Source organism: Ranitomeya variabilis, chromosome 4 (genome assembly GCF_051348905.1).
Source record: "Ranitomeya variabilis isolate aRanVar5 chromosome 4, aRanVar5.hap1, whole genome shotgun sequence".
NCBI lineage: Eukaryota > Metazoa > Chordata > Amphibia > Anura > Dendrobatidae > Ranitomeya > Ranitomeya variabilis.
Window position 1 is genome coordinate 188,325,310 of NC_135235.1, and position 16,400 is coordinate 188,341,709.

General features: G+C 38.6%; 1 protein-coding gene across 3 annotated transcripts in view; it reads right to left on the reverse strand.

The window, feature by feature from the left end:
* Positions 1-16,400, reverse strand: part of CACNG7 (calcium voltage-gated channel auxiliary subunit gamma 7) — a 195,672-nt gene that overhangs the window by 21,062 nt on the left and 158,210 nt on the right. For all 3 annotated transcript variants that reach the window (XM_077259482.1, XM_077259483.1, XM_077259481.1), the window contains exons 4-5: positions 5,791-5,931; positions 3,267-3,412 (exon numbers count right to left, since the gene is read on the reverse strand). In XM_077259482.1, coding sequence (XP_077115597.1) covers positions 3,267-3,412; positions 5,791-5,931 — 287 coding nt within the window. The remainder of the gene's footprint in view (positions 1-3,266; positions 3,413-5,790; positions 5,932-16,400) is intronic.

Consider the following 16,400-nt stretch of genomic DNA (forward strand, 5'->3'; position numbering starts at 1 on the left):
TGTGTAACGAGCTCCATGGAGTAATCTGTAGTGTCGCCTGACGCATCCTTCACTTTTGGTTTGGGTGAAGGACACACGGAAACATCTTGTATCTGACCGGGAGCATCCACTGAAGACTCGCTGCTTTTATATTTGGAACTTTCTGAAGAGGAGGCGAAAGAGCTAGAGGCTGAGTCAGCAAGGAAAGCCAAAACTTTTTCCTGCTGCTCCGGCTTTAAAAGCGGTTTTCCTACTCCAAGATAAGGGAGCCTTCGAGGCCTTGTGTAGCCAGACGATGACGATGGCTCAACACCTCCAGCCTTAGGTGCTATTTTGCTTTTCCCACTACCACCAGATGCTCCACCACCACCATCAGTACCAGCTGGCAACGACCGCCCACGGCCTCTTCCACCAGACTTCCTCATTTTTGGGAAAATCTAACCAAAATAACAACCATTATATGGTACTGTAAAACAAGGTAGAAGGTGTATATAAACTTGTTGAGAATTTAAATCTCCCTATTTTTTTTCGGAGACTGCAGCAAAACTCAGGCCCAGTGTGTAGCACAACACAATGTAAGTGGCAGAACGTGGCTGGCTGATATACGACAAACTAACAGAACTGACTTATATCCACTTTGTGACAATTTGAATCTCCTTTTTTTGGGGGGAGACTGCACCAAAACTCAGGCAGCCCAGTGTATAACACAACACAATGTAAGTGGCAGAACGTGGCTGTCTGATATACGACAAACTAAAAGAACTGACGTATATCCACTTTGTGACAATTTGAATCTCCCTTTTTTGGGGGGGAGACTGCACAAAAACTCAGGTCCAGTGTATAACACAACACAATGTAAGTGGCAGCACGTGGCTGGCTGATATACGACAAATTAACAGAACTGATGTATATCCACTTTGTGACAATTTGAATCTCCCTTTTTTGGGGGGGAGACTGCACCAAAACTCAGGCAGCCCAGTGTATAACAGAACACAATGTAAGTGGCAGAAAGTGGCTGGAAGATATATGAAAAAATACAAGGACTGAAGTACAATTTCAATTTCCCTACAATGATCTCAGGAAAAGTATGGCAGCAATACAAAGGACTGCTGCACACAAAAGTGTGGACAAGTAAATAAGATAACTGTGCAGAAAGGAGCAACAGGATTTTTGCTTTTAAAAAAGCAGTTTGTGTGCACAGCAGTGTGCAAACAGCAATGCAGCTATCAGGGAGCCTTATAAGGCAGCCTAATAGGCTACAGAGCTGATGCACAAAAATATACCCTCCACTGTCCCTGCAAAAAAAAGGTGGTGTTGGACAGTGGAAATCGCTACAGCACAAGCGGTTTGGAGGTTAATCTTCCCTCCCTAACTATATCCCTTCTTCTGATGAAGCTGCAGCAACCTCTCCCTATGCTAAGATCGGCAGAAGTAAGATGGCGGTCGGTGTGCACGCCCCTTTATACCCCCTGTGACGCCACAGAAAGCAAGCCAATCACTGTCATGCCCTTCTCTAAGATGGTGGGGACCGAGACCTATGTCATCACGCTGCCCACTTTCAGTGGCTGAAAAATGGCGCTGAACGCATCATATGAAACGCGACTTTGGCGCGAAGATCGCCGACCGCATGGCCGATCCCACACTAGGATCGGGTCAGGTTTCATGAAACCCGACTTTGCCGAAAGTCGGCGATTTTTAAATTTGTCTGATCCGTTTTACTCAACCCTAGGGGCCACTACTACCTGCAGAGCAGGTGGAATCGTGCATCGTGATTCATCAGAGGCTCATACACTGATCTTGCACATGGATCCTTTTTTGTCTGTGTCCATCCCTGGTGGGGATTGACAACTGATTTGTACTCCTCATGGCAACCCTAGGCTGATGAAATTCCTGTACTATACAGGAAATTATGGCACGATACCTTCATTTAGTTCATCATTGTTAATGCCAATAGTTTACAAAAGTTCTCTTAAGAGAAACATTTTTAAATTTAAAGTCCTCATTGGTTGATACCTTTCATTGGCTAACTGACAAGATGGTAACAAATTGAAAGCTTTCAAGACTCCTCAGGTCTCTTCATCAGGCATAGAATAACACGCAAACTGAAGAGTCACATATTTATACACAGCAGGGCACAAGAATAATGCAATAGGTCAGACAAGTGACATGTAGCAGGACTATCGTTATGGTAGAGGGAGAAGCAGTAGTGACCATAAGTACTGGAACAGTTCATAGATAGGGAGTGTGAAAGTTTTATTGTTCTATGATTGAGATCTGGTCCATGGTTGTGATACCCCCATAAGTTCTGAGGAGCACATTCCTTAGCAGAAAGACATAAATTCATGCAACACATTAATTCCTGCACTGAGTATATCTAAGGTTCTCATAAGTTTCAGAGCAGGAATGAATGTGTCGCATGGATTTATGTCTTTCTACATCTACTAAGGAATGTGCTCCTCAGTATAAACTATAGATCATCTCTGTAAATTGACACAAACCAGAGGCACCATATGGCATAACATGGAAAGAATGAGACCCTATAAACCCACTATCTGTAGGGACCCCAATGGTTTTGAATGGTCACAATGGTCTCATGCACGCGACTCTACAATGTGAATGATGCCTAATATTGTTGATCAGAAGTACACAGTTTAAAAATTTACAACTCATAGGATACTTAATGATATTGTGCTTGTGATATAAAGTATATGTGTAGTAGAATCTAATCTCTGTATACTAGGTAGATGGGTAAATGTAGCATTCCCTCACTATGCACTTTAGTAACTATTTGTTAAATGGAATTCATAACCAGGTTTTTGCCATCTAATCTAAGAGCAGCATAATGTAGAGACAGATACCCTTATTCCAGTGATTTCTAACTTACTGGGCAACTTGCTCTAATTTTTATAAAATCACTGTTTTATCTGCTACAAATTATGACTAGAGGACAGGTAAAGCTCCTCCAACATAGTCCTCCATATTCATGAGCTCTATTTAACCCTGTCTCCACCACTGATTGGAAGATTTCTGCCTATGCAGAGTGTACTCAGTAAGCTTCCAATCAGTGGTGTGGGCAGGGTTATTCCAAGCTCAAAATTCATAGCACTGCTAGATCTGCATTAGAGAAAACACTGATTTTATCAAAACAGCCCAGTAAATGATACATCAGTGTAATCAGGGTCTCTGGTGCTACAGGTGGGGCACCAAAAACCTGTTGCCAGATTCCCCTTCAATACATGTTGTATCAGTTTTAAGCATTTGTCTTTAATAAAATAATGATGACAAACCTCTTTAAGAAGGAACGAGGAGGCTGCAAATGCAAAAGACCACCCGTATCGGTAATGGAAGTACTGTTCAGAGCTACTGGGTCTGTTCATAACTTCATCATTGATACTGGAGATGTAAAGAACCAAACCTACAATAAGGGAAAGGCCTGTAATATAATCAGGACATCGTTATCATTAGTAGTCAGAATAATGTTCATTTACTAATCATTCAAAGCATATAACCCCAAACAGATTAGCAAAAAGTTGGCCAAACACGCCGATTTAAACTCAATTAAGCAAAACTTAAAAAGTAATACACATGTATAGGTAATGTTAGTAAAAAAACTGATAAGAGGAGAAGAAAATATTCATATACTGTTATATATATATAAGGCTCAAGTGTAAAAAAGCCTGTAGTGACCAATCGGAAGTTGAAAAACAAGAACCAAAAGGGAGACAAATAGAAAAAGAGCCAAATGGTATCAAAATGACTTATCAAACTTTATTAGATCAAGGTAGATTCAAATTATACGTAGAAAGGGAAACAACCAGAAAGAGGGTGTGAATCAAAGATGTGTACCCACATGTGAATATATGCCATAAATAGTATATGCCAGATAACAGATAATCAATCCAAGGTGTCACAAAGCATGCTTAAATAGGATAGCAAATAAATAACATGATGTAAAGTATTCCTATCTCCTAAAGCTTATCAGAAATAAAGTGCTATAGTGCATAAGTGCAAACATTCCTAAAGATAGCAAAAAAGGAAAGATGATCTCCTGGTAAGTGTATTGGAACTGAATGAACCCAGTAAACATAAATGGTGTAAGCATTTATAAATTATATATACCTGGGTAGCAGTCAGGATCAGGGGACACGCGATGAAGCGCCCACCCCGAAGGGTGTTTCGGCATCAGCCTTCGTCACCCCCTGATCTTGATCTAATAAAGTTTGATATGTCATTTTGATACCATTAAGCTGTTTTTGGTTTGTCTCCCTTTTGGTTCTTGTTTCAAACTCACGGTGCTTTATGACATACTAACTACTGTACCTTCACATCTCTCCCACTGTTTTTAGATTTGGAATGACCACAAGCTGGTCATTGATGGTCAAGATGTCATGCTATAAACCCTACTACTGTAGACAAAATGACTCTGCCATCCTTCAGCTAGTGCTACCTAAGTTAATTGGACCAAGTTTCAGTATTTCCTGAGATCGCAGCAACTGGAGACAAATTGTCCCAATGACCATCCTGTTGCCTTTCTCATGCAAAGGAATCATGAACAGAATAACAATTTACTAAGCTAGGCTAGGTTCACAAGTTTGCATTGGCGACTTGAAAACCTAACACACATGCAAACCTGATTCATAAAAACGGTGATTTTCTTGCCAGTCTTTCCGAAGGGTCTTAAGGGAGTCAGAAGTGTCTGATGTGTGGCGTATGCCTCCATTCACCAAACCAGAGATCTTACTCCAGCTGCTGATGAGGAGTCATGCTGAAGTCAGATGATTCTGATTCATGAAGAAGTGCATGCCTCTACTTGAATCTGGAGCGTCTGATGAGTAGTGTGCGCCTCTGCACTATCCAGAATTCTCACTCCAGTCAATGACTGACTTTTCTGGCATAAGGGATGCCACAGCTTGTCATGAATTAGACAAGCGGTGATGTCACGTTCCCGCCATGCCCCCTTGTGCCCTAGCTTCACTCACTTGAAAATGCCAAAAGTCGCAAAATTTTGTCACAATTCTGTGTTTGCACCTAATTTTTTTTAACTTTTCATTCATAGTCTTTACGCAAGAATTCTGGCATGAAAGCTTTGATGAATGGACTCCAATGTCTATGAAATTAGTATGAATACAACATAATTTTAGATTTATTTACTAAATATTATATTATTAGTGCAAGGTGATACCCTAACTGAATGTAAAATGGCAAAAAGCACATGGTAAGGCATTGCCATTGCTATAGAAATGCAAAGATACTTTGGGTACTAAATATGGAACCGTTATCTCACCGTCACATAAAGAAAAAAAAAACACGAAGAAACACAGGAAGGGATAATATATGCTGTAGGAAATCACACGGCTTGCATGTGGGATTGTATCAAATTCTGTTCTTTACAATTAGAGATGAGATACTGTAGTTAGTGAATTCTCTCATCTGTGAAATTCTCTTATTCCCTATTATAGAACTGTATTCACATCATCTCATACAATGGAACCTAAAACACTGCTTAGAATGTAGACCTCTATTGAATTAAGTGGAGGAAAATTAGTTGTCTAATATATTGTTTCCGTATTTACATAAGAACATGTCGGCGCGGCGGTTAAATCACCGGATCGTCAGAAAACATAAAACAATGGAAGAAATCAGAATATAGCCAACTAATAGATGTAATCTCACTATAAAGAAGTGTAAACATAAAGTTAGTGCCATGTGCCTAAAGTCAATTACACGAAAACCATCCCGCTACCATAAAGGCTTTTTACCATGAAAGCAGATGTCTGAATTTTTGTAGCAAAGGTTGTAACAATAACTTACCAGAGAGTATAAAGAAAATGCCAGACACAAATGCCAGAATTGTCCTCTGTGGTCGGATGTGCCCAATGTTGCTGATAACAAAGGCGGTAAACACAAGGAAAAGGCTGACCATGGGGAATGGCGTAGCACTGCGGATTGTCTCTGCATAAAAGGTAAAACACATCTGTAAACAGAGCAGAACTTTTGTTTTGTTTTTTTAAAGGAGCAGCACACCAGCAATTTTTTTGAAGCCTATATGCTGTAAAATAGACATAACTAAAACTACTGTGGGGGTTTGTGATTGACTTATGAACACCTGTTTTAGGTCATGTGCCATCTCTGGGTACACTGGCAGTAGTCTGCCTCTCCTAATAAGCTTCACTTTATGCAGACATTATTTCCCATGATTCTGCTGGCTTTTTAGGGGAGAGGGGCAAGTCTCATCATGTTGCACTTAAGTGATCAAAAGGTCACCTAGAACTGCTGTCTGTGATGCATGATGTAGAGTTTTAGTGTATCCTATGTGGTGTATACTGCAGTTTTAGTGTTTCCTTTAGGATGTTTACAGTAGACTCTGTGTTTCCTGTGTTATGTACATACCTCAGTCCCTGTATCCCATGATATGTATATACATACAGTAAGTCTCACTGTATCCAAGTGTAACCCATGTAGCATATATATAGCTGTCTCAGTATATTGTCTGTGGTGTTTACAACACTGTCTCAATTTATCCTATGTGAAGTATATACACTCACCGGCCACTTTATTAGGTACACCTGTCCAACTTCTTGTTAACACTTAATTTCTAATCAGCCAATCATATGGCGGCAACTCAGTGCATTTAGGCATGTAGACATGGTCAAGACAATCTCCTGCAGTTCAAACCGAGCATCAGTATGGGGAAGAAAGGTGATTTGAGTGCCTTTGAATGTGGCATGGTTGTTGGTGCCAGAAGGGCTGGTCTGAGTATTTCAGAAACTGCTGATCTACTGGGATTTTCACGCACAACCATCTCTAGGGTTTACAGAGAATGGTCCGAAAAAGAAAAAAAATCCAGTGAGCGGCAGTTCTGTGGGCGGAAATGCCTTGTTGATGCCAGAGGTCAGAGGAGAATGGGCAGACTGGTTCGAGCTGATAGAAAGGCAACAGTGACTCAAATCGCCACCCGTTACAACCAAGGTAGGCCTAAGAGCATCTCTGAACGCACAGTGCGTCGAACTTTGAGGCAGATGGGCTACAGCAGCAGAAGACCACACCGGGTACCACTCCTTTCAGCTAAGAACAGGAAACTGAGGCTACAATTTGTACAAGCTCATCGAAATTGGACAGTAGAAGATTGGAAAAACGTTGCTTGGTCTGATGAGTCTCGATTTCTGCTGCGACATTCGGATGGTAGGGTCAGAATTTGGCGTAAACAACATGAAAGCATGGATCCATCCTGCCTTGTATGGAGCATCTTTGGGATGTGCAGCCGACAAATCTGCGGCAACTGTGTGATGCCAACATGTCAATATGGACCAAAATCTCTGAGGAATGCTTCCAGCACCTTGTTGAATCTATGCCACGAAGAATTGAGGCAGTTCTGAAGGCAAAAGGGGGTCCAACCCGTTACTAGCATGGTGTACCTAATAAAGTGGCCGGTGAGTGTACAACAGTATAACTGTATCCTACATGTACCCTATGTGATGTGTATACAGCAGGATATACTGAGAATGCATAATGATATACTGAGACTGATGTATATACAGTAGTCAATGTATCTTATGTGAGGTACATACAGCACTCACAGTGTATCTTATGTGATGCAAATGCAGCAGTCTCAGTATATTCTATGTGATGAATATACATTAGTTTCCATGTATCCCATGTGATGATATACAGCAGTCTCTATGTATCCTATGTGAGGTATATACAGCACTCACAGCATATCTTATGTGATGTAAATGCAGCAGTCTCAGTATATTCTATGTGATGAATATACATTAGATTCTGTGTATCCCATGTGGCGATATACAGCAGTCTCAGCGATTGGTATGTGATGTATACAGCAGTCTTTAAGTATCCTATGTGATGTATGTAGAGCAGTATCAGTTTATCAATGTGATATATACAGCAGTCTCAGTGTATCCTATGTAATGTGTGGACTAGAGATAGTGGCCTTTTTATTTAAATGTGCCAAATAAATACATTTTCATGGCTTTTTTACCAAAGGGATAGTGGTCTTAGGATTATCTGTTGACACATCTTTAGGCTGTTCTGCATAATTAGCCTCTGAGCATCTTTTCCCTGAGTAAAGACCTTAAGAATTTTCATATTGAGCAAATTAAATAAAAAGTCCAGAATTAAATAAATTGCTGCTGATGGAAAATTTTATGTTACAAAAAAATTTGCTGGAGTTCTACTTTAAACACATTCAAGATTTTGTTAAAAACAAATGGTTACACTTACATTTCAACAAGACTCCAAAAGTCAAAGTTGAGAATACGTAAAGGCAATGTAAACATCCGTGTGTCAGTTTTCTGTTTCTTCCACAAGAAATCAATACACATGACAACATTGCTCAAGACTGAGATAGCCTAGTTATAGAGACATGCAGTACTGTCATCAGTTTACAGGACTCTACCACTTACAACAGATGTCTATGAGCTCTGAGAAATATTTATAGTCTCCAAAATTTTGTTTATTTTAGCTTCTGATGGAACGCAGAAGATCAGACTGCGTTCCAAATATACGGTACCCTAAATCAATAATGCTATATAATCATTGGCAATGATATACATACCATTGAGATACACTACTGTATGTGACTGCTATGAGGCCTTCATCAAACTTCATAAATCATAAAACTGTATGATTATCAAAAAATGAGATGGAAAATTGACCCAAGAATCATGGGAAGTAAACATAAGATTCTTCTGTCTTAGATAGTAAAACCTTTCATTATTCTGGGGGTTTACTTTTATATTTTCATCTTCAGTTCGAAAAGATAATCCAATTCTTACAAAAGTGCAGAATATTTTTGAATCTTCATTTAAAAAATTAATAAATAAAAATGAAAAAATAAATGTTGGACTATCATAACCCTAGGTAATTGGTTTTCAGATTAATGGACTTTTATCATATATACATGTTGTTTGCTGAGAAAACTGAAAGTCCATCTTTTGAGGATTTCTTCAATAAACATTCAGCTTTATTCAAACCATATCAAAATCAACATGAAGCACGTCACGATTCCATCCCTCAATGTGTCTGGGACGCGATGATTGACAGCTCAGTGTCCAGTCTGGTGCAGGGGCGTGCTTAGCTCATTGACAGCTCAGCAGTCCAATCTGAGACTAGAGGTGCTGAGCTCTCGTTAAGTGTTCCCTGTTCCCATGATTAGTTAGCTAATTAACTTGACTGGCAGTCCGAGATAGATGCCAGCCATCGCTTAAGTTCAGTGTGGTTAGTTTCAGGTCTTGTACTTTGTTTTTTGATCTATCACAGCTTGAGCTTGGACCTAGTTCTGACCATCCATTTTCCTAGCTCCTTTGCTCTGATCTGCTATCTTTCTGGTATTTTGACTTTGGACCGTTAACTGACTACTCCTTTGTCTCTTCCCTCTGTTTATGTAATATTCTCCTGACACTTGACCTTGGACTGCATGACTACCATGACTGACGGCTTGTCCGTCAGTAGTGACTCAGCATCACAAAGCCTGTGTGCGTGGTCTAACCAAATACAAATAGGAAACTGATAAAATTGAGTATTTTTTTTATTACATGATTTTCAACAAATACATATTTAGCAAAACTGCTTAGAAATGCAAAACATAAAGGGAATCTGCCACCTAATTTGAAAACATCATAATGTGTGGGAAGAGACCATAATTACTGCAATGGCTTACTGGGCTGCTTGCTGTAGTTTTGGTAGAATCTGCCACCTAATTTGAAAACATCATAATGTGTGGGAAGAGACCATAATTACTGCAATGGCTTACTGGGCTGCTTGCTGTAGTTTTGGTAAAATAAGTGTTTTATCGTCAAAAGATTATCACTAGAGGAATAGTAAACCTTTCTGACATGTAGTCCTCCATATTTATGAGCTCTGTATATCTCTGCCTCCATCACTGATTGTCATCTTTCTGCCAATGAACATTGTACACAGAAATCTGCCAATCAGTGGTGTAGGTGAGTGGAATCAGGAATTGCTCTCTAGAGTAGAAAAAACTTGTGACAGTTTGTTGCTTTGTAATGGCTTTTTAGCAGCTGCTATCTTAATCAGATGAACTTGCCTGGCAGAGATCTTCCTCATCATGCCTTTATCAGCACAAACACATCTGTATTCAGATACAGCCACAAATCTCTTAACAGTACAATGATCACGCTTAAGTTTTCGGGAAATTTTCCTTAACCAAGGCATTGCACTATTTGATGCTTTTCAGCAGCAGAGAGATCCTTTTTCTTTCCCATGTTACTTGAAAACTGTGACCTGCTTAATAATGTGGAACATCATTTTTAAGTAGTTTTCCTTTAATTAGAATCACCTGGAAAACTAATTACCCCATGTGTTTAAGAATGATTTCAGTGATCCATTGAGCCCTGAGACACAATACCATCCACGAGTTTATTTGAAAAACAAAACAATTAAATCTTTATCACACTTAAATCCAATTTGCATAATAATTTGGAACACAGTGTATGTTCAAAACATCACATGTAAATCAATATCTTACCTACATAACATAAGTTACAAAGAAGAAGAAAAGCAAGAACTTCTAAAATGTTTAATTTTTTTAAATTAAGATGTGCCTGCAAAAAACACTTTGTCTTTTATAAACACCATGCCTGATCTGCTGTACACTTATTTGGAAGGATAATTTCAAGAATAATCTGGAAACTCATTCAATATTTCAGTATCAATCTATACGAAACCTGAAAAACTCAACAACCAGCCATGTAGGAGTAAGGAGATGGACATACTTCTCACATTTCCTCTTCTTGAATATGAAATTTGTTGTGATGTGTAATTTCAACTGTGATGTATAATGTGACTGTGACTTATGTTAATGATGCTGATAATGTGTGTAGTTTGACAGTAGGGATAGTGGGAGCTAAAGTTTGGGATTAGCCCATAGTGGGAAGGCTAAATTGGAGGGAATGTGATGGTTTCCTGTGGAAGACAAATAGGGCCTGGAGTGCATAGAAAAAAGCTCTAAGCTCCATTGTGAGCAGTACCGCATTACTCAGTGTTCCTGATGTACTGTCCCTCCATGCACACTGACTACTAGAGACAAAATTTGAAAGCTGTTAATCACACTCAAGTCTGCTGTGCTGTGGCACATATCATCACTTTGCAGTAAGGAGAGCAGATTGTGTCATTATGTCTCTCACAGAGCCTGCTTTAAGCTAGGGTGAGGCATAGTCTTTATATATATATATATATATATATATATATATATATATATACCTGCCTATGTATGGAAGAGCTAGTAGCATAGAAGCACTATGGGAGGAGAGATGTTGTAGCGAACTTGGTGGGACCACTGTACCTTAATCCGAGGAGAGCTTGGAGGCATGTGTCTAGGTGCTCCATGTTGGAGGAGGTGCCTTAAATAGTAGGTGTCCCTGAACTATTGGCTGGACACATAGAGCAACGCATGGCCCATTTAAGAAAGAGGGAGCATAGCATACGTGTGCCCTAAGCACAGTGCCTGGGGATCTGCTTTCTGTGCACGTACCCCCAGCATCAGGAGAAACAAAGGAAGGAAGAAGTGCGCGACAAGGGTTTTGGAGGTGAGTAAGCCAGTGTCTCTGCTGGGGAAGAGGGGCAGCATGCAGAGATGCCAGTGCTACAGTTACTACAAGTGTTTGTAATGAGACTCAACTGTACAGTACTGTGCAGACACACTATGCCCTCATATTGCCAACCTCTCCAAACTGTATTTCCCCTCACATTGTTCCCCGATATACAATATGATGTCCACCACAGCCTCCCAATATATAGTATAAAGTCCCCCACAGCCCCTATTGCACAAATCACATCAGAATTTTGGGGACATTTGTAATAAATTTGATTTGTTAAGAATTGATTTGCTCATCTCTACCCAGATAGATGGGCAACAATAATTGCTAATATAACAATAAATTCTTGCAATAGCAACTAGAATAAGTCACACTGATATGGAGTTTGCACACTTCATTATACATCACTATTTGTGGCAAGAGTTTGTAAATGAAGGGAGGAAAAAAATTCCGAAATCCTCCCAAACTTCACCAGACTTAATTCATCTCTTGTGAAAATACTGTATATTGCATATATATTGGCAAGACGTACAGTGATAATATTTCAATATTGTATACGCTCATTATAGTTGTGGGACTTGCTGTATGTCTATCGGGTGATAATAATTGCATCTCAAATGCACATTTGTTGATTATTGATCTTATACAAAGTTGACTGCATATGATGATGTTTTAGGGAAAAAAATGTCACAAAAAAAAAGATATGAATGTATTTTATCTTCTGGCACTGCTGGTTACATCATCACGTTACAAATGGAGAAAATGGTGACATGATAAAAAATATAATTTGCTTATTTAGTTTGTATGTTATTTATAGAGGTGAGTGAGCACTAAAATGCTCGGGTGCTCTTCGCTCGGAAAAAAAAATTCATAATACTCGGATGCTCGTTTCGAGTAACGAGTATAATGTTAGTCAATGGGAAAGCTTGGCTTTTTTCTGGCAGACCCTACAAAGAAGTCTGCAGGGACAGTGAAAATGTTTAAATCAATGGGAAAAGAGCTGAATGGAAGGGGAACAGCATGGGGAAAACCTCTGGTAGCATCTCCCACTCCCAAATCGCTGCTGAGAACAATGGGGTCACACTTTTACTCCACTTTAAGGACTGCACCATTTCTGCATCTCTTGGCAGGAAAAACGCAGCTGCAAACATGCACGTTCTTGGTGCGTCTTCCCCTACATTTTTGATTGATTTGAGTGAAATCAATGGTGAAAACACGGCCAAAACAAGACAGAGAACTGACATGCTGCAGATTTTTTTCTGCACCAAATCTGCGTGTCAAAAATGCTCAGCATTTGCATGACTCGTCAAGTTTCACTTTACTGGCATCAGATTTTGCTTTAGGTTTTGTCACAAAGCCATGCAGGAAAAAATGGGACAAAAATGCACCACATTTGCAACATGTGCACACAACCTTATATAATAACATAATCAACCCAAGAATATGTAAAAGTTTATAGATGAGCAGTACAATACTGAAACATTTTGAACACATTTTTTGAGGGTTATATACCAACGAAATGGACTCCAGACCTTGGAATAGTCTATGGTTGAGCAATATAATACTGATAAATTTTTTAACAAGTTTTGGAGGCTTATATAGCAACGAAATTTACCTAGATACACTTTTGACCCAGTTTTTGGAGGGTTTTATACCAACAAAATGTACGAAAGAACATGTACTACTCTATGGATGAGCAATACAATACATATAAAAATTTTAACAATTTTTGGGAGGGTTAGATACGATCGAAATGCACCCAAGAAGACATAATACCTCATGGATGAGCAGTATAATGTCGAAAAAAAATTAAACAAGTTTGTTGAAAGTTATATGACAATGAAATGTACTCCAGACTATGGGACAGCCTATGGATGTGCAATATAATACAGAAAAAATTTGAACAACTTGTTTGAGGGTTATATACCAAGGAAACACAGACCACAGACTACAGACCACAGACTACAGACCACAGAATGGTCTACAGGTAAAAAAATGTAATACTGATAAAAGTTTGAAAGCATTTTGGGGGCTTTTAGACTACTGAAATCTACCCAAGAATATAAAAAGTCTATGGATGAGCAATATAGTACTGCTAAATTACCAATATTATGCTGATAATAATTTGAACAGGTTTTTTGAGGCATTACCCCTTCACCACCTTGGGTTTTTCTTCTTTTGCATTTCTTCTTTTTGCTCCCCTCCTTCCCACAGCCATAACATTTTTATTTTTACATCAATATGGCCATGTGAGGGTTTGTTTCTTTTTCTTGTGAGACAAGTTGTACCGTTGAACGACACCATTAGTTTTACCATGTCGTGTACTGGAAAAAGGGGAAAAAAATCAAAGTGCAGTGAAATTGCAAGAAATGTACAATTCCAAATTGCTTTTTGTTTTGCTATTTTACCAGGTTCATGAAATGCTAAAACTGACCTGCCACTAGGAGTCTCCAGGTCATTACAAGTTTGTAGATACCAAACATATATAGGTTCCTTTTTATTTTAATGGTGAAAAAAGTTCCAATATTTCTTTAAAAAAAAATTCAACAAGTCGCCATTTTCCAATCCCCGTAGCGTCTCCATTTTTTGTAATCTGGTTTTGGGTGGGGGATTATTTTTTGTGTGCTGAGCTGACGTTTTTATTGATAGCATTTTGTAGATACAATCTTTTGATTGCCCATTATTAAATTTCAATGCAATGTTGCGACACCATTTGCCAATTGGATTTTATTTTTTTATATATTGATAGATCGGGCAATTCTGAATGCGGTGATACTAAATATATATTTTTTTCTTTATTATTTTATTTCGAATGGGGGGTAATTTGAATTTTTATTTTTTTTATTTTTTTCAGAGTTTTAGAAACTTTTTTTTGCTTTTTACTTTTCAATAGTCTTTCGATTGCTTATACTACACAAAACAAACATACCGTCTTCTAAAATGCGTCAAAAATTCATAGGACCTTTTCAAATTTCTGCACAAATTAACCCCGTTTCTTTCCATTTAAAACTTCTTAACAGCCTTAAAATTCACCCGGTGTTCCATGTGTCCTTGCTCAAGCCATTCAGTGAGAATCTATTTCCAGGAAGAACTCAGCCACCTCCTCCACCAGAAAAAGTCCATGGTGAAGATGAGTGCATCGTTGTTGAAATTCTGGAATTTAGAGGGAGTCTATAATATTTGGTGCAATGGAATAGTTACTGACCAGAAGATAATTCATGAGAGCCAGAGGTCAACGGTCATGCACCAAGGCTTAAAAGAGCTCCTGATATTGACCTCTAGCTTCCCTGACTATGATTCCTCCATATTCCTTCAAACGACTGCCGGTGCTGCCCCTAGTGGTTGCAATATCCCTACTCCAAACCAATTCAGTCCATAACAAATACTGTATTACAGAGAAATATAACCCTATACATTTTTTAAATGCTTTTTCTCTGGCTTAGAGATCAGACAAATGTACCCAGACCACATAATACTGTATGGCTCAGAAATATAAACCTACAAAAATGTTAACTCTTTTTTCAGTTTTGAGTGTTAAATATCACAGAAATGTACCATAGAACATGTGAAACTATGAGGCTGAGAAATTTAAGACTGCAAAAAAAGTTTTAACACTTTTTTCAGTTTTATAGATCACAGGAAATGTACCCCAGACCAAGGAATAGCGTATGGATGAGAACTATAATCCAGACAACTTTTTAAATGTTTTTTTTATGTAGGAGGCTCTTTTGTCATTTGTATAAATAACTAACTTTTTGCTTTATTTCCCTGTTATTTCTTGTACAACTTTTAATAACAATTAGATTATGTAAAAATTAGTTTTATTGATCACGTCTGATAATGTGAGAATGATGGCTGTGCTTGTAACCATGGAATAAAATGATGCTCTTTTAAATTAGAAGGATAAATATGTAACAGCCACTGTACATGACCAACTTTCAGAAATAACTCGGATATTTGCATAATTCATGACTTTCCAATGCGGTATCCTACATTTAAATGAATGTTAACTAGAGCCTGCTTTATAAGCCGAGAATATGCCCAGACTTTCTCCTTCCACAGCAGACATGTATGTAAGATACAATCTATCTCTAGAAAAAAATAAACCAATAAACATTTTCAGCCAATCTCTTATATCCGTTATTAGGACCCTGCTGTGATTTTTTTTTATTATTTTTATATTATTTTTATATTTATAATGCCTCCAACCACAGATATTAACCCATCCTTTCCTAGCGCACACTAAGGAAACCACCAGCTTGACACATAAATTGAATTATGTAATAATATCAGGTCAAGTGCAGCAGAATGACATAGGAGACGATTTACCCATTTGCTGGACTTTTTCGATACCTTACATTTTTAATGTGTCAATTCGCACAAATAGCACTTGTACAATGTCCAAAAAGTGTTTCCAAGGATATATACATGGACCACATTAAACCATGCAGAAAAACAACATGTATACAATTGTACAACATATTAAAAACAGCCAGTATAACCATGTAAAAGGCACAAACACCACCACTGGAAGCTGCCGTTTTAAGGCTCTTTGTACCTGACCTTTCCTCAGAGTAGAACTTTGTAATGGGCAGAAGACTAGCATCATACACTACTCTGAAGATCGACTGAGTCTGTGGTGGAAGAAAGAATATATGTCAGATAACCTCTGGCTAAACGCATCATTTATATCATTATACTGGGAATAATAAAACCATTGGGGTAACTATTGCGGTCACAGAGAGTGTAACGGCGAATGGGCCTGTGTGGCAGGGGAGCCCGGTGACGCCAATGTCACCTGTATGCACATTCAGGTGAAATGTATTGTGGTGCAGAGTCCCGCAGGCT